The sequence below is a fragment of the Myotis yumanensis genome, unplaced genomic scaffold (assembly GCF_028538775.1).
Source record: "Myotis yumanensis isolate MYYU_CA2020_CCGP unplaced genomic scaffold, mMyoYum1.0.hap1 SCAF_2, whole genome shotgun sequence".
Taxonomy (NCBI): Eukaryota; Metazoa; Chordata; class Mammalia; order Chiroptera; family Vespertilionidae; genus Myotis; species Myotis yumanensis.
The window spans coordinates 89,090,655-89,111,967 of record NW_027223753.1 but is presented as its reverse complement, the minus strand read 5'-3'; the positions used below and the strand labels follow the sequence as shown (position 1 = coordinate 89,111,967).

General features: G+C 40.3%; 1 protein-coding gene across 2 annotated transcripts in view; it reads left to right on the top strand.

The window, feature by feature from the left end:
• DSP (desmoplakin) overlaps positions 1-21,313 on the top strand; it is a 42,665-nt gene that overhangs the window by 16,963 nt on the left and 4,389 nt on the right. The window contains exons 5-23 of one of the 2 annotated variants that reach the window (XM_070405769.1): positions 2,027-2,155; positions 3,822-3,872; positions 4,748-4,909; positions 5,406-5,510; positions 6,271-6,366; positions 6,682-6,807; positions 7,345-7,497; positions 8,621-8,775; positions 9,842-9,968; positions 10,725-10,926; positions 11,181-11,407; positions 12,311-12,477; positions 12,919-13,057; positions 13,619-13,812; positions 15,084-15,246; positions 15,974-16,057; positions 16,712-16,819; positions 17,620-17,718; positions 18,501-20,795. In XM_070405769.1, coding sequence (XP_070261870.1) covers positions 2,027-2,155; positions 3,822-3,872; positions 4,748-4,909; positions 5,406-5,510; positions 6,271-6,366; positions 6,682-6,807; positions 7,345-7,497; positions 8,621-8,775; positions 9,842-9,968; positions 10,725-10,926; positions 11,181-11,407; positions 12,311-12,477; positions 12,919-13,057; positions 13,619-13,812; positions 15,084-15,246; positions 15,974-16,057; positions 16,712-16,819; positions 17,620-17,718; positions 18,501-20,795 — 4,782 coding nt within the window. The remainder of the gene's footprint in view (positions 1-2,026; positions 2,156-3,821; positions 3,873-4,747; positions 4,910-5,405; positions 5,511-6,270; positions 6,367-6,681; positions 6,808-7,344; positions 7,498-8,620; positions 8,776-9,841; positions 9,969-10,724; positions 10,927-11,180; positions 11,408-12,310; positions 12,478-12,918; positions 13,058-13,618; positions 13,813-15,083; positions 15,247-15,973; positions 16,058-16,711; positions 16,820-17,619; positions 17,719-18,500; positions 20,796-21,313) is intronic. The other variant, XM_070405770.1, reaches the window with a different exon arrangement.

Genomic DNA, 21,313 nt, shown 5'->3' with positions numbered 1-21,313 from the left:
ATTGACATACAATATTATATAAGTTCCAGATGTACAACATAGTGATTAAACATTTGTATACTGTGAAATTCCCTTCTAATCTCTGAACACACATTCCTTGAGCATTTTATAGGTATTGGCACCATGCCAGAGATTGTCGTTTCAAAAATTATGTTCCATGGCCCTGAAAATGAATATTATTGAAGAAAACATATCCAAATGCCGAATTTTTATGCAGAAAAGAGTAGGATTAAGTACTGTGTTTGAACTGTAATAAAATCCTGCTCAGATAGGACTGGGGAAGGGGTGGCACTTCAGTACCTGGGGAATGGAGAGGTCAAAGGAAGGCTTAATAGAGTTTAAGGATCTGCAATGTTAGGTTAAACACCTTCGAACCAAATTATGAAACGTCCAATTCCCTAATTTATTTTTCCTATGACAGTTATGTAAAATGACAACTCAGAATTTGTCATTTTCTGTATTCATGTTGGGTGTATCTTTGTAAGAATTTCTTTGTAGCAAAGGCTCAACATTTAAAGATTTTGGAAAATGGCATATTACACGGACTCAGTTGTCTGTCATGGAGTAGGGAGCCTTTCTAACAGTGGGTGAGCCATGCTTTTCAGATCAGATGGCCCCTGTGTTTTCAAAAGAATATGCAGTTTCATCATTTATTGCTGGTTTGCTCTGGGATTCTTTTGGGCCCCTTTTCTCTTATCCCCTCTTTCCCAAAGCATAGCTTGCATTCTTCCTCTCTGTCCCAGGAGACTGAGCCACAGGGCCCAGCTGATAAGGGAACAGTGTTCCCAGCAGCACAATGAGTAGGCAGTCACACATCTCCTGTGCCAGGTTTTTGTTTTGTTTCCCCGATTTGTGTTTGTGCTGATGGACCAATCAGATACTATACACAAGGTTGGTAATGAGGGGCTTGAGCAGGAGCCTGGTCATCTTATTAACTTCCTAGTGCACTCACCTGTTTCTGTTAAACCCAAAGTGAGCTGTGGGAGAGAAGGGTCAAAGTCCTGGGTAAATTTCAGTTGTCTGACTCTGAAATGGCTCCCCTTTCTGAAAGCCTGCCAAGTGTGTTAGAACACGGATGTGGCGTAGAACAACATGTGTTATGTTCTTGCTGTAATACGAGACTGGAATGTTTGCCCTTGGCATGTCTTGGAGATGACACAGGTGATTTGGAAATGTACATGAGCTCATGCAAAAGAAAGATGAGATAATAGTCTGGCCACAGTATGAAATTTGTGGAACAATGTTTTTGATTCTTATTATGGGACATTCTTAAATTTGAAGCGGTGGAGACAAAATAGGAAGTTAGATTTAATTTTTAAAAAGCTAATATAAATCCACAATCTCAATGTTACCAATATTAATAGAAGGTCAGGCATTAGGTATTTGTTGTAACTTCTCTTTGAAATGGGCCATAGGTAGTTTTGTATCCCGAAAGGTATCCAGTGAATGCTGGATTTAAAGAGTCAAACAAATTATATTAATCAAAAACAAGTTAAAGAAAAACAACAAAAATACTTTTAGGTTACCTCTTTAGCTTGGGAAGTAGTATATGATTGTTTTGTTGCCCATTTTAAAATGACTAACCATAGAAACTTATCAGTATTTTATGACATACTATATGTTAGGTTTGTCACATAGGTATTGCACACACACACAGGTGCACACACACACAAACACACATACACGCATGCACGTGCGCATATGCTACTTGCATATGCACATGTAGACTTTTTTCTTCAGAGGACATCATCTATGCCTCAAGGATCTCATTTCTAAATCACCTCTCAGCCAATCTTGAGCTGGGGGTCAGACAAGTTGAGGGAAGTATTCGGCAACACATCTTAGCTGTTTGGAGATCCCAAGTCTTTAAAAAAAACTTTTTTGGTTTCAACATTGAATATTTCCATCTTCAGTTTGATCTGAGTGGATCTATGTGTGGCCCTGGCACTCTGACCCCTGATGCTGTAGGTAAGGTGTGTCCGATGCACAGGATCAGAAATGAAGGGCACTCTCTCTCCCTCGGCAGGCGGAGATGGACATGGTCTCCTGGGGCGTGGACCTGGCCTCGGTGGAGCAGCACATCGCCAGCCACAGGAGCATCCACAATGCTATCGGAGACTACCGCTGGCAACTGGACAAAATTAAAGCCGACCTGGTACTTTGAAATGTTTCACTTTAGAGTTTCTAAAAAGCATAGTGAGGGATTGTGTAGTTACTTGATCCCAGCCAGTTCTGTCTGAAACATTAGTCTATGATTACTTTCCCAAATGACTGGAAATTTTTAAAAATCCCATCTCATAAATGAGGAAGTAGAATCTGATAGATCTACCAGAGATTGCGTTAACACTGGGTGGGGGCAGTTAAACAAAAGGCTAAGGGTATACAAACACTCATTTGTATGCAGTTTGTAAGTGAGTGTTTCGGGGGTGGTAGTTCTTTTCTGCAGAATGCAGAGCATCTCTTCAAATAGAGAAAATCCAACAGTCATACAGTTTTATGTCCTTGGTGAATTCTTTTCTATGTGGTAATTAAAATGTATCTCTATTGAGGGAAATTATGTCGCATCCCGATACCTTTCCTTTGCTAAAAGGACTGACTCGAAGCTAGGTTGAGAATTACAACATAAAATATTCATTTGATTTTAAGCGCTCAGTTTCCCCCCAGACTTTTATATGTTTTTTTCAAAGAATTAAAAATATTTTTTTTCTAGACAGAGGAAAGGAGGAGGGAGAGAGAGAAACATCAGTGTGAGAGAGAAACATCACTTGCTGCCCCCTGCATGCACCTTACAGGGGATCGAGCCTGAAACCTGGGGCATGTGCCCTGACTGGGAGGTGCATGGGGTGATGCTCAACCAACTGAGCGACACAGGCCAGGGCAACATACTGTTTTTTCTTTTTTCTTAGAACAGTTACTCATCCTCCTTTTTTCCCTGGCTTTCTTTTTCGCCTTTCGTTTGTCCACTTGAGTATCTGACCCATTTTCCCTAAGATCTAGGGAGTCCTAAATCATATTTTCTTTTCTTTTTTTAAAATATTTTTATTGATTTCAGAGAGGAAGGGAGAGGAAGAGAGAGATAGAAACATCAATGATGAGAGGGAATCATTGATTGGCTGCCTCTTGCTGGTTGTACCAAGCCCACAACCCAGGCATGTGCCCTTGATCGGAATCGAACCTGGGACCCTTCGGTCTGACACTCTCATCCACCGAGCCAAACCAGCTAGGGCCTAAATCATATTTTCAAACTTTTACAAGTATGTAACAATGAGTCTTTAAGTGACAGTGATCAGGCCTTCGCTTGGGGAGATGGCACTGCCAGACCAATGAGGGTTCACCTTCACACCAACTTGGAGACGTCCCTGTGGGTGGAAGATTTCCTAGAGCAGTGGTTCTCAACCTGTGGGTCGCGACCCCTTTGGGGGTCGAATGACCCTTTCACAGGGGTCGCCTAAGACCATCAGAAAACACATATATAATTACATATTGTTTTTGTGATTAATCACTATGCTTTAATTATGTTCAATTTGTAACAATGAAAATACATCCTGTATTTCAGATATTTACATTACGATTCATAACAGCAAAATTACAGTTATGAAGTAGCAAGGAAAATAATTTTCTGGTTGGGGGTCACCACAACATGAAGAACTGTGTTAAAGGGTCGAGGCATTAGGAAGGTTGAGAACCACTGTCCTAGAGAAAACAGTCTGTCGAACGATGTAAAGTCAGGATCTGACAAAAAGGAGGTTTGGAGGAACTGTTCTTTTTCTACAAACCCACGAGGGGGATGAAATCATTACCTGCTGTTTGTTGCCTTCTAGCGTGAGAAATCTGCCATCTACCAGTTGGAGGAGGAGTATGAAAACCTGCTGGTAAGCCAACTTGTTTCTGAAGTCTTCATGTTCAATTCAGTGCAGCTCCATAAACATGGAGCACCGCCTTGGGGGAAGGCACCTGCTAGGTGTTATATCTCAGGACTCTGCAAGCACACTTAGGGGCTTGATGGTGCTAATATTTCCACTGCTGGTTTCCGTTAGAACTGAATTTTAAAAGATTTTTTTCTGAAGACAGTACTGAGTGCTGTTTGGTTTGCAAGTGTCATATCAGTTATGTGTGCAGCTAAAGCAATAAAGCTTTTCCACTGGTAAATTGCAGTCTTTTAATGACGTATAGGCAAGAACAAGGCTTGCTTTTCTTAGACAGAGGTTACCAGACCATTGTCACCATTTCATGATAAACTCTGAACCAATTACTTGACTCATAAGAAGTTATATTTCCATTCTTCTGCCTGTGTCGCCCTATCTTCACTTTCTCAGTAGTTTCTTATTGGCAGTGCTACTTTTTAAATAACGTGGCTAATAGTGGCACTTCTATTAGGTCCAGGGTGTGACTGATGGCAGCCTAAATTTTGGGGGTGTGGGAAAGGGCAGAAAAAGCTTGATTTATTTCTTGAAGAATCCCATTTTCCCTGTTATAGTCTGAAACTAATTATTGAACCCAAACATAATATCTGAATGAAGATCCTTCTGGATTAGGCTGTTTCAGGGAATCTAAAATGCTCCCTTGCTCCTCGCAAGTTTGCCTGGTCACATACCAGGTGGTCAGTGAATGCAAGAGGTTAATAATTTACTGATTCTTGTGGGTTTTCTTTTTAAAAGGGACCATACAGGTGTATCTGTGAAATCTGCAGGGAATACCATTAACTGCATGTAGGTATCCTAATGCTGCTTTTGAACGTCCCGTGCAGAAAGCGTCCTTTGAGAGAATGGATCACCTTCGACAGCTGCAGAACATCATCCAGGCCACGTCCCGAGAGATCATGTGGATCAACGACTGCGAGGAGGAGGAGCTGCTCTATGACTGGAGTGACAAGAACACCAACATCGCCCAGAAACAGGAGGCCTTCTCCGTAAGCTTGTCTCTAAGTAGTAGATGCTTGCCTGGAGGCGGGAATGAATGGACTCGCAATAATTTCATCAGCCCGTTGTAATCCAGCCTGTTAAAACGGTCATGAAAAACCATTCCTTTCAGTGACTTATGGGGGACAATGCATTAACTTCCCAGAAGATAGTAGATAGTGTAAGAATTAGTTCTCTCACATATTCTGGAGTGGTGTATCGGAGTAGCAAGGTGCATTAAAACCTAGAATTAGGAAGTCGCAGTGTTCGTTGTAGCTCTGTCACTTTACCTGTGTGAATTTGGAGAGACGTATCACTCAGCCACATACTGAGTGATGTCAAACGTCCTTTCCCATCTTAAAAATGCCAGAATTCTTGAGGAAAACATAACGAGGTTCTTTGGTGTTGTCCATTTCCAGATGCAGTTTGTCTTTAACATCCTGTGGTGGAAATGCTGGGAGGCCATTGGTGACTTGCCCTGAGGATTTGTTTTTCGTTCATTCACAGATACGCATGAGTCAACTGGAAGTTAAGGAAAAAGAGCTCAATAAGCTTAAGCAAGAAAGTGACCAGCTTGTCCTCAATCAGCATCCAGCTTCAGACAAAATTGAGGTAGGCATCATGAGATTTACGTTTTCGTTAGGATAAAATGGGAACCTAGACCAGGGCTTGACAATCTTTCTGGAAAGGACCAAATAATAATGTAGATTTGCTGGCCATTTGGTGTCTATTGAACTTATTTAACTGCCATTGTAGTGTGAAAACAACCGTAACAATATGTAAATGAATGAGCATGACCATAAAACTGTATATATAAATGCAGGCAAGTGGGCCAGCTGTGGTCCTTGGGGCTGTAGTTTGCTGACCTCTGCCCTAGACTGCCCTCTGTGGACTGTGCTCAAGGCTGACATTAGCTGGTAGCACTGGTAAGGTCATATTGGTTGTTAAAAAAATTTAAGTATATCCATATCAGTTGGTAAGAGTCATTGCCTTAAGCCCCTCAGGCCCTCACATGGGTGCCTGGGCCTCCCATGGTCTAGGGAAAGGGCTTGTGTGGTGGAGGAACCCTGTTCCAGGGCTGTCCCCAGTGTCTGTTCTCATTGGTCATTAGCTATGCCATTTGGGTGAATGTTTTGTCTAATACTCCTAATGGTATCTATTTGTTAAAACTTGTTTTAAAATTTAATTTCTATCATATCAAGAGTTCCCAGTTGGAAAATTCTGTTTTTAATATTTGGAAAGAAGTTCCCTTAATTTGGAATTAGATAAAAAAATATTTCATAGCTTTCATTCAGGCTCACATATCTGTGGTAGAATAGATGCCCCTATATGGCTGAGTGGTGGTGAGACAGCCGATGTTTTCTGGTTTCAGGCCTATATGGATACTCTTCAGACACAGTGGAGCTGGATCCTTCAGATCACCAAATGCATTGATGTTCATCTCAAAGAAAATGCTGCCTACTTTCAGGTTTTTATACTTAGTAATAATTTAATTGTCTTGTAGGTCATAATACCTTATCTTCTGAGTGTTTTAAAAAGTACTGAAAACAATGTTCAAAGTATTGCATAAACACTACTTATTGGTTTTTAATTTAGAGGACCATAGATTGGTAACCTGATCGTTCACCAATCAAATAGTCTCCTATTGTCACATGAGTCAAAATATTTTCTGCTATGATCTTTTCCTTAGCCACTTAGGAAAGAGAGTCCTTGAAATAGAAATAGATGATATTGCTTATTGAATTGCTTTTCATGGACACGGGATCACTTTTACCCTGAACAGTTTTTTGAAGAGGCTCAGTCAACTGAAGCCTACCTGAAGGGCCTCCAAGACTCCATCAGGAAGAAGTACCCCTGTGACAAGAACATGCCCCTGCAGCGCCTGCTGGACCAGATCAAGGAGCTGGAGGTACCATCTCAGGCCCAGGCCCTTGGCGGCCTTACACAGGGCAGATAAAATGCCCCCACTGACGCAGTTCAGACTGCGGATTTGCATTATTGTATAGAACATGTGTCTAAAGCTCAGACAAGCATTTTCTTCATCTCTCAGTGGCTTTTCTCAAAATAAATTTCTTTACATGCTCAGCTGCTGTTGAAAATTACTTTTGCTAAAGCAATTACTATTGCTCAAAATAAAAATGGAGAGGATAACATGAAAATTCCTTTGGAAAAGCTTTCTTCAAGTTTTATCAACATCAGCGTCCTTTTACACAATGATAATCTTTTCTGTCCATTTAATTCATGGCTCTGTAGCTTCTTGAGTTGCTTATTATGAAAGGTTCCCATAGTCCCTGAAGAAAGCTGAATTTGTGGCTTTTTACGGCTTATGCAAATACAGCAATATATCATTTGTAATGTCACAGTAGCTACATTAATGCCATTTAAAGATCTTACCCAAAATTCACAGAGTATGTATGTTAAGGTATGATTTTATTTGCAATTGCAGAAAGAACGAGAGAAAATCCTTGAATACAAGCGTCAGGTACAGAACTTGGTGAACAAGTCCAAGAAGATTGTGCAACTGAAACCGCGGAACCCAGACTACAGAAGCAGCAAGCCCATTATCCTCAGGGCTCTGTGTGACTACAAACAAGACCAGGTGTGTACTCGTGTCTGCAGAGTGAAACAAAAGCGTTCCCTTCCTTTAGGTATTGACTTTTGTCCATCAAGAGAGCAGAACTTAGTGCAGGTTCCAGCGAGTGCCACAGTTAATGTCCTTTTGTGCACAAAGTAGCAAGCGCTGAGCAAGTGCGGCAGCTTTGTTCACAATCACATGATAGTGTCAATGATTAGGACAGGGCTTATTTTTAAACGCTTCTAAGTCTTCATGCTTTTTTTCTAATAGGCAAAACTTGTTAGTCTGTGATCATGCTTATCTTTAAACTTCTATCATGAGACATGTGAGCATCCTGCTGCATATAGAGTGCATGTCATTGCAGATTTTATGCAGTAATTGAGCATACCAATTCTGCAGGTGAATACGAGTATTTGTATGGAAAGAGGACTTGTTTTCAGTAATTATTTATGTAATTCCCACAGCTCTATTTTCTTACAAAAATTATGGAGGACTTAAGAAATATAAAATGTGTTTAGTTGTTTAGATAAATGTTATAAAACAATGGAGTTATTTTACCATGCAGAAATGTTATAAGAACTTATGTGGAGATGAGAAGAAGTTAAAATGGAGATTGAAGTACCTGAATAGCAAGCTTGTTACATTTCACTAGTTAAGATAGTATCATATTTTAGCTACCCATTTTAAGAAACTATGTAGTGTTAACTTAGGAAGCTGTTTAGATGCTGGAGTCAATTTAGAAAGTTATTTTTCTGAGGATCTGATACCAGAATTTTTTATGTAAAAATTTTAAGAGCAAATGAATAAGACAAGTGACTCCCACACATTAAAATCTAATAAATAAAACACAAAATCACAAACAAAGAAAAGCCATGTGGTGAGTTTTTGCTTTATTACTGGGTTCCCCAGGCTACCTTTGGCAAATTACTTCATCTAATTCCCTTTATACACACCTTGGAGGCTCACATGTATTATGTAAAGCATCAGTATTGTAGGGTTGTGTAAAGACAATCTTCAGTGGAGGAAAAACTAATAAGATAAAAAGTTCAAATAGTTTGCACATTTTCATTTCTGTTTCTATCTTTGAGAGAAAAGATAAAAGTGTGTACTCATGAATAAAGCCCAACCCGGGTTGCTTGCCTTACAGAAAATTGTGCACAAGGGGGATGAGTGCATCCTGAAGGACAACAATGAGCGCAGCAAGTGGTACGTGACGGGCCCCGGAGGCGTGGACATGCTCGTGCCCTCTGTCGGCCTGATTATTCCTCCTCCGAATCCTCTGGCTGTGGACCTCGCTGGCAAGTGAGTTGTTCAAGCTCCTCATACCCATGACATGATGGGAGTGGGGAGAAATGGGGCAAATGCTTGTACAAGAAACTTAAACACACCGTTTGTCACTGTAACTACCCTCTCCCAAAAGGAAGCTCATGGAGGTCCCCTTACATTGTCTTACAATTTTGTATTGAAGATACTATAGTTATTACGGGAGGATCAGAAAGAATGTCTGACTGTAAGAGGGCTAGAGTATGTAATTGTCATTTGCTTAAAAGGCATTGTTTCAAAGTGCTTCCTTTTTAGACAATCAGTAATCTTGCATGTAGCCATAAATATAAAGTGCTGTTAATATCAATATTCGTTCCTCAATAGGTGGGACGTACAGATTGTCCACGGCAGATTCTTCTAAATCATTAGTTGTGGAAATCTTCAGCTTCCTCAGAATAGGGAGGGAAGCATACTGAGTCCTGTGTGTCGTTTCTAAGCCTCGGCAGCCATCAGCATTCTATGGCGCATTCTCCCTGAAGTCCTGCCCAGTGTTAGACCTCTGTCCACTAAAAAGTGTGTTCTGCAAACAAACAACGCACACCAAAAGAATCATACTGTATATTTTGATCAAAATGATTGAAAATATACTAATACTAGAGACCCAGTGCACAAAATTTGTGCATGAGTAGGGTTCTTAGGCCTGGCCAGTGATCAGGGCTGATTGGGGCCTTCTGGCTGCCAGCGGGGGCCTTCCTTCCCTGGCTGCCGGCTGCCAGCCGGGGCCTTCCTTTGTTCCGCGCTGTCCCCTGGTGGTCAGCGCACATCATAACGAGCGATTGAACTCCCCGTCTCCAGGTCGAACTCCCGAGGGGACACTTTGCATATTAGCCTTTTGTATACATAGATAGATCACTGAGCATGTACTTTGGGGAGTAAATTAGTAAAAATGTATTGCAACATTGAATGTTTTGAAAATTATGCCTTCACCCATTATTGTCAGTTCTTCAGTTTTTTGTGCAGTCATGTAAGCATGGCCAGGTTTCCCGTAAGGGACATGGGAAAGTTTGAAAGCCAGCCTCAGCATGTTTCCCCTTTGGCTTCCTAGGATCGAGCAATACTACGAAGCCATCTTGGCTCTATGGAACCAACTCTACATCAACATGAAGAGCCTGGTGTCCTGGCACTACTGCATGATTGACATCGAGAAAATCAGGGCCATGACTATTGCCAAGGTATGTTCCCAGGACAACCCAGGCTGCCTGGAAGAGGCACCAAGCTGCTCCACACAGTGTGTGTGTTTCTGCTAGTCACACCTTTGAGTGGTGCAGCTAATGCTGTTATATCTCATTGAGAGAATCAGCTCAGCCTGCTATAGAGGTTCTGGCCTGTCCAATGTAGAATGGGAGGGATTCACATGTGGCTGGTTACAGACTAATTAAAGTTACCTGACAGGCCAGTAGTACCTGTGGAAAAGGTCCTATAATATTCTAGATCCTATTCTCTTTAGATGTAATGGAAAGTTAGGTCATAAATTGTTGACTGGGTATCATAGAAGTAAAAGGTGGAATGAATTATTGGCAGAACATCAAAGCATTAGTTACACGAGATTGGTGGTTTTCAAATTGGGGTCTAAGAATTCCAGTGAGGAGGTCCTCTTGCAATGAGGAGAGGGGCTAGAAATGGGCCATTTTGGGCTCCCCTTAACCTTTACTCTGGTTAGTCAAAACAGCTTTGCTGTGCTCTGCTTTACATTTGGGGCTTCTGAATAATATTTCCTTTGAAGAATATAATTCTGTAGGAAAAAAGAAATTGACAGCCCATTGCTGTTTCTTAGGAGCAATCGTACTGCCTCAAAGACCTTTTGTATCTCAATGGGCCTATGATGAGCATTGCCCCAAGCCCCCTTTAGCACAGGGTCTTTTTCAGCAGGCTTTCTCTTGGCTGGGTTATGGGGCAACCATAAATCACTTTGCCTGGCTTCCTTCCAGCTGAAAACGATGCGGCAGGAAGATTACATGAAGACAATATCTGACCTTGAGTTACATTACCAAGAGTTCATCAGAAACAGCCAAGGCTCGGAGATGTTTGGGGATGATGACAAACGGAAGATGCAGTCGCAGTTCACAGATGCCCAGAAGCACTACCAGACGCTGGTCATCCAGCTCCCTGGCCACCCCCAGCACCAGACAGGTTGGTTTGGAGCATCTTTCTCTTTGTAGTAACGATCCATGCAGATTTAAAAAGAAAGTAGTTGGCATAAAACTAGTTTCAGAATCATTTCTTTGGAAAATAATATATCAAAATTCATTTATACTCTAAATTTTCAGAATCAAATCAAAGGAAGTAGCTATATTTGTATGCAGTATCGATTTTTTTTTTTTGAGGTCTACCACCCTTCTAACTAGGAATTCTCTGATTTTTGCGGTCCTAACATATTTTTACAGTAACCACAACTGAAATCACTCATGTTGGTTCCTGCCAAGATGTCAACCATAATAAAGTAATTGAAGCCAACAGAGAAAATGACAAGCAGGAAACGTGGATGTTGATAGAACTCCAGAAGATTCGCAGGCAGATGGAGCTCTGCGAGGGCAGGATGGCTCTTAAAAACATCCTTCTGGCAGACCAAGGGTCTTCTCACCACATCACAGTGAAGATAAACGAGCTAAAGGTATTTTGATATTTTGTCTGATTCCCGGTATATTTATATTTATATGCAAACTATTTTTTAAAACTCTCGGTTTTAATATGTATAGGCAAGAAACATTCATTTTCGAGAAAATGGGTTTCTGGCATGATTTCTTTTTTTTCTTTCCCATGCTTCCAGATTTGTAGACGTTTACCAGGCTGGGGATTAGCCACTTTTGCTGTTAGGTTGTGGGTTGCTGAATCAAGCTACAGTGTTTTCCCTTTGTGCCATGTAGTACTTTGTTCATTTCAAACGTTTCACCAACATTAATTTGGCTTCTGCCTACAACAGCCTATGATATGGGCTAGACAGGTGGAATTATTATTATTTTTTTAATGTTTTTATTGGTTTCAGAGAGGAAGGGAGAGGGAGATAGAAACATCAATGATGAGAGAGAATCATTGATCGGCCGCCTCCTGCACGCCCCCCACTGGGGACCGAACCTACAACCTGGGCATGTGTCCCAACAGGGAATTGAACCGTGACCTCCTGGTTCACAGGTCAACGCTCAACCGCTGAGCCATGCTGTCCAGGCAGGTGGAATTATCTTTATTTGTAGACAGGAAACTGGCGCTGAGAGATTTGGTTGGTGGAGTAAAAACTCAAAGCCACTGGTGGAGCTGGGACCACAGCCCAGGTGTTTCAGCTTGTAGCTCAGTCTTCTCTGCCCAGCCACACCTGGGCACTGCATTGGCATGTCCTAGGTGTAAATAGTAAGTAAGGGGTCATGTTGCACAGTGTTTGTAAGGCCACCCAGAAGAAGGAAGGGAAAGGTCAAGTCAGTCCCTTTCTTGAATCCTTTACATTTAGTGAACTTTTAAAGGACAAACACGATCACAGGAATCACACAATTAAATCAAGAAAGTGTTCCTTCTTTTTTGACAGAGTGTGCAGAATGATTCCCAAGCAATTGCTGAAGTCCTCAACCAGCTTAAAGATATGCTAGCTAACTTCAGAGGTTCGGAAAAATATTGCTATCTACAGAATGAGGTATTTGGGCTGTTTCAGAAACTGGAAAACATCAATGGTGTTACAGATGGCTACTTAAATAGGTAATCACAGCTAATGCTTTATCTCAGGCATTTTGCTTTGCTCAAGCTTCATTTTATCACACTTACTTGCTTTATAAGCTTGGCTTGCTGAATCCTTTGCCTCACAGTTTCTGTTGTCACTAGAGGCTTAGTTAACATTCTGTGCTTTTGAGAGAGACTCCTCTAGCCAAGAGTGTCGACTTCACTGCACTGAGATCTAACTTATCTTACAACTCAGATATGCTCTAAGGGCTAGAGCTTAGAATTCCCCAGTTAATGCAGAATGGTGGTCTGAAGCATGCTGGGGGAGCGGGAGGGGTATATTGCTCCTGCAGCTTATAAACTAGGCAAAAAATTTATCTGCTTTACTATTGTCCTCTTTCATTAATAGTAGCAGGAGCCAGAGGTTCAAAGTTTAATGAAATCATGGGCAATGCTGTTTGCCTCTTTTGGTCTTTACAGCTTATGCGCAGTGCGAGCACTGCTCCAGGCCATCCTCCAAACAGAAGACATGTTAAAGGTTTACGAAGCCAGACTCACCGAAGAGGAAACTGTTTACCTGGATCTGGACAAAGTGGAAGCTTACCGCTGTGGGCTGAAGGTAATGTGAAGGGACGCCACAGGGGCCCAGGTATGGGAAGTAATAAGGGACTCAGTTCCAGTGATAAAGCTTCACCAAGTTTTCATGGATTTGAGGACCAAATTTTGTTGGCCACACAGGTTGATATTAATTGTTATCTCTAATACACTGCTTTTCAGAGTGCATTAGTAGGAACTATGTGAGAAAGTAATTTGTGGGGATATTAGTCTGTGGAATGCCTAGCTAAACGTAGTTAAACTGGTTTCTATACTCTGGGATTTCTCAGAGCCATTAATACATTAATACATGTTATAATTATTCAGGAAAAGGATGGAGTGTAATATTTAGCATTTCTCAAACTAATTTACACATTTAATCCTTTTTTAATGGGGTAGTACAAGGAACTAAATCACTGGCACATTTATTGGGAAATGAAATCAGTAAATATATTTTCCTGAATTGATCATCACTTAAAAAGATGAATATTTTATAGAGTTTTATAAAAAAAAATTTATTTGGTGATTTGCAGTGAGACATGAAGTAGATGAGATGAATTTATACTCTTTTTTTCTCTGATGACAGAAAATTAAAACTGACTTGAACTTGAAGAAGTCATTGTTGGCCACCATGAAGACAGAACTGCAGAAAGCCCAGCAGATCCACTCCCAGACTTCACAGCAGTATCCACTTTATGACCTGGATCTGGGCAAGTTCAGTGAAAAAGTCACACAGCTGACAGATCGCTGGCAAAGAATAGATAAACAGATAGACTACAGGTACGCCAGCCTTCTTCTGCACTTTCTTCCCAATTGTTTGTTCCTAAGATAATGGCACTTGAAATAATCACTATAAAAATAATGGTTTGGTTTTGTATGTAAGTTATTCAATACAGGTGTTCTGTTTATGGATGGCCTGTAGATAGCTTTGTTGGAAATAGAAAGACAGTACATCACAATAGCCAAGCTTGAACCAACCCAAGCCAGGTGCCATCCAGGTTCTTGGGGAAATAGTAGAAGACATTGATCAAGCTCTTTTGTGCCCCATAAACAAACTCTTGTTATGATTATTGGAGAAAGCAGATATGTTTTCACTAAAAGTTTATGAAAATTAAATCTTAACCAAAGAAATGCTTTATTGTACACGAGGTTTTAAAAATATCTCCTGAATCTTGCTTGTAGTTCATTTTGTTAGCAGTGCTTTTTATTTATTTTACTTATTTTTTAAATCATCACTGAGGATATGTTTTTATTGATAAGAGAGAGAGAAAGAGAGAGAGACATCAATGTGAGAGAGAAACATTGATTGGTTGCCTCCTGTACACACCTTGACCAGGGATCGAACTTGCAGCCTGGGTATGTGTCCTGACTGGGAATCGAATCTGCAACCTTTTGGTGTATGGGATGATGCTCCAACCAATTAAGTCACCTGGCCAGGGCTACCAGTGCTTTTAAAAAACATCTTTATTGTTAGGTAATTCACATGCCATATAGATCATTCATTTAATGTGTATAATTCAGTGGTTTTTAGTATATTCAGAATTGTGTAACCATCACTACAATCTAAGTTAGAACATTTTTGTCATCCTCACAAAGAAACCCTCTACCCACCAGCCATCACTACCACCCAACTTTCTGTCTGTATAGGTTTGCCTGTTCTGGACATTTCATATCAATGGAATCAAACAATATATGGTCATTTGCAGTTGGCTTTTTTCACTTAGAGTGTTTTCAAGGTTCACACATGGTGTAGCATGTGTTAGTACTGCATTTCTTTTATGGCTGAATAATATTTTATGTATGGATATATTACATTTTGTTTATCCTTTCATCCATTGGTGGATATTTTGGTTGTTTCCAGTTTTTTACTATTGTGAAAAATGCTGCTATGAACATTTATGTATAACTTTTTGTGTGGATGTATGTTTTCATTTCTCTTGGGTAAATACGAAGTGGAATGGCTTGGTCATATAGGAGCTCTCTATAAAATACTTTGAGGGACAACTGCAGTGCTTTAACAATTTCAATAATTTTATCTGTGCTTTCTCTAGATTATGGGACCTGGAGAAACAAATCAAGCAACTGAGGAATTATCGTGATAACTACCAGGCTTTCTGTAAGTGGCTCTATGATGCCAAACGCCGCCAGGATTCGTTAGAATCCATGAAGTTTGGAGATTCCAACACAGTCATGCGATTTTTAAATGAGCAGAAGGTAAAAGTCAACTTGTCATTCCATAGCCGTTTTGAAATTACTTGGGTGTAGGCTGTATTTTCCTCTGGTTTTCATAGCAGTGCCTGGGTTTGAAATGATTAATATTACTAGCCTATTTTATGAATGCTTAAAAGGCTGCCCAGAGGAAAACAATTGAGATATTTACAAAGAAATGCAGTTAAGACTATAGAAATAATGTAATATTATACTAAAGTATTTTTATAAATTGAGTTAAAAGGACCAGAAAAGAATTCTGACTGGAAAGTAACCTTTTGAGTAGATAAGAAGTTGAAGAGCTGAAACCGGTTTGGCTCAGTGGATAGAGCGTCGGCCTGCGGACTGAAGGGTCCCAGGTTCGATTCCGGTCAAGAGCATGTACCTTGGTTGCGGGCACATCCCCAGTGGGAGGTGTGCAGGAGGCAGCTGATCGATGTTTCTCTCTCATCGATGTTTCTAACTCTCTATCTCTCCCCTTTCCTCTCTGTAAAAAATCAATAAAATATATTTAAAAAAAAAAAAAAAAGAAGTTGAAGAGCTTTGTTCTATTTTCTGAATAGAGCATATGCTCATCTCTTAAGGTTTAACTGTGAGAATAGGAGTCCAGTACATGTAGTAATAAACCGAGAGAGAAAAAACAAGTAACAGAGGTTAAAAAGTGAAATAACATTTCTTTTTAAATATATATACACTTTAACATTTGTAAATAATATTTTATTTTCTTATATAGAACTTGCATAATGAAATTTCTGGCAAACGAGACAAATCAGAAGAAGTACAAAAAATTGCTGAACTTTGTGCAAATTCAATTAAGGTATGCTGCTTTTACAAAGAATGTTGGTATTTCATCAAGAATATTATTAACTGCATTATTTTCTGATTCAGTTTCAAGATTATAAACTTCTTGAGGATAGCAATTATGGATTTTATATATTCTTTCCTAAACAAACCATAAAAATTTGTTATCCATTAATATGAATTCATTACACATTGACAATACATGTGGGGCTGGGCTGGTCCTCATTCTCTAGACCAGTGTTGGCAAACCTATGACACGCGAACTCACTTTTTGGTTGATTTTTCTTTGTTAAATGGCATTTAAGTATATAAAATAAATATCAAAAATATAAGTCTTTGTTTTACTATGGTTGCAAATATCAAAAAATTTCTATATGTGACATGGCACCAGAGTTAAGTTAGGGTTTTTCAAAATGCTGACATGCCGACTTCAAAAGGTTCGCCATCACTGCTCTAGACTGATGGCATGTGCAAAATTCTCCAGTTAGCATATAAAGATGTAATGCTTGGTTTAATAATGTAATATTAGCTGCGTGGGCACTAGCTACATATGATAGCCTTTGGAGTTGGTCATTAGTAATACAGTTTGATATTTTGAAATGTGGAGTGGTAGCTGTCAGTGACTATAAGTTCATGAAGTATGTATTTCTTAAACTCTATTATTCTGCAGGATTATGAACTCCAGCTGGCATCATACACCTCAGGACTAGAAACACTACTGAACATACCTATTAAGAGAACCATGGTTCAGTCTCCTTCTGGGGTGATTCTGCAAGAGGTATGTATGTCATTACATATCTCTTAGGGCCTGCCCTTCCTTCTGCCTCCTCCCTTTTCCCTGTCTTCTTCCTGTCTTCCCTGCAGTCCTAAATTCGTCTTTTGTTATAGGGTATCCACTCAAGAAGGTTGAATAGAAGGTTATGTTCCTTCTAGTGTGAGTGATCAGTATGTGATGCATTTTAGGAAATGATCAGTAGAAGTCTCAATCTGTTGTCTATTTATTAGAATTTTTGCAGAAATTAGGCTTAAATTCTGAATTTAATGAGGGAGACTTTAAAAAGTGGAAAATATCTTGTGGATTTTTAAAAGACAACTTTTCCCTAAAAAATTGTCAGAGAACTTCACCTGTCAGATGGTTTAGGGCAAGGGTGGGAAATGTCTGGCCTAAGGGCCATATAAGGCCCTTGACACCATTTGGTCTGGCCCTGCCAAGGCATTAGGGGTGAGTTATTAAATGTTTGACCAAATATAGCAAGCTAATTTTTAAGTTGATAATTTTGTATGGCCCATGAATGATGTTATAAATATCCAAATGGCCCTTGGCAGAAAAAAGGTTCCCCATCCCTGGTTTAGGGAAAACACTCTGTAGTGCTAAGGATGGAATACAATGTTTTTAGCCCTTTTTATGTTGATGTACTCCTAGAATTTGGCATTAGCATGCATGAAAGAAGGGAATTCACTCTTTAAATTATAATTTTGCTATTTCATTGTTTTATAAAACAAAATCGGTCAACATGCATAGGGCTATTTTGGAATGTAATAATTTTTTTTATCTTCTTTCACTCCCCTTTCTCCAAGGCTGCAGACATGCATTCTCGGTACATAGAACTAATTACAAGATCTGGAGACTATTACAGATTCTTAAGTGAGATGCTGAAGAGTTTGGAAGACCTGAAGGTAATTTTTATTTATTTTATTTCCTTGAAGCATCAAAAAGTTAGAGTAGAACCTTATTAATACTGTCTCATTATAACATGGATTTGGGCATACTTACTGGTAAAACTGTTTTTCTACATAATTAGTATAATATAGTTTGCTCATGAGCCTGGGGTTAGTCCCATGCTCTAGTACACTGCTCAAAATGCTTTAGGTAATATTTACAAAACTATAGCTATTTTACCTTTCCCCAAACCAGTAATTTCATTTATAGTTTGGTCAAGGAATTTACTTTATTTCTTTGTGTTAAATCAAGACTAAGAACGTACTGGATGATAGCTGCATTTGAATATTTCATGTTGAGTGATTGTTTAATTTACTCCTCATTTCTAATACTTGAATTGAGTTTATATGGAAACTTACTGTATTCCTTGAAATAAAGCAAACATAATTTATGAAATCATAAGCTTTTGCTTTTGGAAGAAAGTACCTCATTTATAGATGAGGAAGCTGAAACTCAAAGGTATATCATTTGCTAAGATCATACAAGCAGTTGAAAAATTATGAGGAAAATACAGATTTCTTGAATTTTTATCAAGTAGTTTTTGTCTTATATCCCTCTATATGTGTGTGCTTATATGTGTGGTATATGTGTGCTTATATATGTATCAGTACGTGTGCATGTATGCAGGTGTGTAAAGAGAAATGAAAATGTACACTGGTCTGGGAGGGGACAAGTATTGTTTCCTTCTTGTGATATGATGTGTTTTTGTTTCAACATGTTTCTGATTTTACTTTTGTAGCTGAAAAATACGAAGATTGAAGTTTTAGAAGAGGAGCTTAGACTGGCCCGAGATGCTAACTCTGAAAACTGCAATAAGAACAAATTCCTGGATCAGAACCTGCAGAAATATCAGACAGAGTGTTCCCAGTTCAAAGCAAAGCTTGTGAGCCTGGAGGAACTAAAGAGACAAGCTGAGCTGGATGGAAAGGCAGCTAAGCAAAATCTAGACAAGTGCTACGGCCAAATAAAAGAACTCAATGAGAAGATCACCAGACTGACTTATGAGATTGAAGATGAAAAGAGAAGAAGAAAGGCTGTGGAAGACAGATTTGACCAACAGAAGAGTGACTATGACCAGCTGCAGAAAGCCAGGCAATGTGAAAAGGAGAGCCTTGGTTGGCAAAAAATAGAGTCTGAAAAAGCCATCAAAGACAAGGAGTTCGAGATAGAAAGGTTGAGGATTCTTCTGCAGGAGGAGAGTGCCCGGAAGAGAGAATATGAAAATGAGCTGGCAAAGGTAAGAAACCACTATAATGAGGAGATGAGTAATTTAAGGAACAAGTTTGAAACAGAGATTAACATTACGAAGACCACCATCCAGGAGATAAGCAGGCAAAAGGAGGATGATTCCAAAGACCTTAGAAACCAGCTTGACAGACTCACAAGGGAAAATCGAGATCTGAAGGATGAGATCGTCAGGCTGAATGACAGCATCCTGCAGACCACTGAGCAGCGAAGGCGGGCTGAGGAAGATGCCCTTCAACAAAAAGCCTGTGGCTCCGAGACGATGCAAAAGAAGCAGCAGCTGGAGATCGAGCTTAAGCAGGTCATCCAGCAGCGCTCAGAGGACAATGCAAGACACAAGCAGTCCCTGGAGGAGGCTGCAAAAACCATTCAGGACAAAAACAAGGAGATTGAAAGACTCAAAGCTGATTTTCAGGATGAGGCGAAGCGCCGCTGGGAATATGAAAATGAACTGGCTAAGGTAAGAAACAATTACGACGAGGAAATCATTAGCTTAAAAAACCAGTTTGAGACCGAGATCAACATCACCAAGACGACCATCCACCAGCTCACCATGAAGAGGGAAGAGGACACCAGTGGCTACCGAGCCCAGATAGATAACCTCACCAGAGAGAACAGGAGCCTCTCTGAAGAAGTAAAGAGGCTGAAGAACACTTTAGCCCAGACCACAGAGAATCTCAGGAGGGTTGAAGAAAACGTCCAGCAGCAAAAGGCCACGGGCTCGGAGATGTCTCAGAGAAAGCAGCAGCTAGAGATCGAGCTGAGACAGGTCACTCAGATGCGAACAGAAGAGAGCCTGAGATACAAGCAGTCTCTTGATGATGCTGCCAAGACCATCCAGGACAAAAACAAAGAGATAGAAAGATTAAAACAACTTATAGAAACAGAGACCAATGAACGACAATTCCTGAAAGATGAAAATGCTAAATTACAAAGGACCCAGTTTGACCTGCAGAAAGCAAATGACAGTGCAACAGAGACGATAAGCAAATTGAAGGTTCACGAGAAAGAACTAACACGCCTGAGAATCGACTATGAAAGGATTTCCCAGGAGAGGACCGTGAAGGACCAGGACATCACAAGATTCCAGAGTTCTCTGAAAGACTTGCAGTTGCAGAAACAGAAGGTGGAGGAGGAGCTGATGCGGCTGAAGAGGACGGCCTCAGAAGACTCCTGCAAGAGGAAGCAGCTAGAGGAGGAACTGGAAGGCATGAGGAGGTCTTTGAAGGAGCAAGCGATAAAAATCACCAGCCTGACCCAGCAGCTGGAGCAGGTGTCCATCATTAAGAAGAGGAGCGAGGATGACCTCCGGCAGCAGAGGGATGTGCTGGACGGCCACGTGAGGGACAAGCAGAGGACCCAGGAAGAGCTGAGGAGGCTGGCCTCGGAGGTAGAGGCCCTGAGGCGCCAGTTGCTCCAGGAACAAGAAAATGTCAAACAGGCTCACGTAAGGAACGAGCATTTCCAGAAGGCGATAGAAGATAAAAGCAGGAGCTTAAATGAAAGCAAAATAGAAATCGAGAGGCTGCAGTCTCTCACAGAGAACTTGACCAAGGAGCACTTGATGTTGGAGGAAGAACTACGGAACCTGAAGCTGGAATATGATGAGCTCAGGAGGGGCCGAAGTGAAGCCGATAGTGATAAAAACGCAACCATCTCTGAACTAAGAAGCCAACTGCAGATCAGCAACAACCGAACCCTGGAACTGCAGGGGCTGATTAATGATTTGCAGAGAGAGAGGGAAAATTTGAGACAGGAAATTGAGAAATTCCAAAAGCAGGCTTTAGAGGTATTCACAGCTCCACTGTCTCTCAAATAATTCACTTGTCATCTTACCTGAACTGTGCTCTTGTTACTGAGATGGATGCTTGTAGAAAGTCTACTTTTTCTTTTTATTACTGTACTATCTGTCATCATCCAGGCAACTGCTTTAAAGTAGCTTCAGTGCTTTTTGCACTTCCACTCTGTCACTGTGTCAATGCCAATTTGTGTGTAACCTGTGTTTGGCTCTGCTTTTAGAACTTCATCATAGGTATAACATCTGAGATCAATTCCTCTGAGTGTCTCACTCTATTTTATAGAAGATAGCTCTTAGTGAGCTATGACCTATATTTTTAATTTAAAATTTCCTAAATAAAAGCCATGTCATAGGCGTTTTCTATGCAATTTTAAAATCACCTTTTCTCTCTTGCTTGCATGCTTTTTCTGCATGCATTATTCTACTCTCTAGATCATGGCCCCACTTGTTTGGCTTTTATTTTTTTAACCCCTAAATTTAAAAACAAATTCTTTAGCTTCTAATGCATT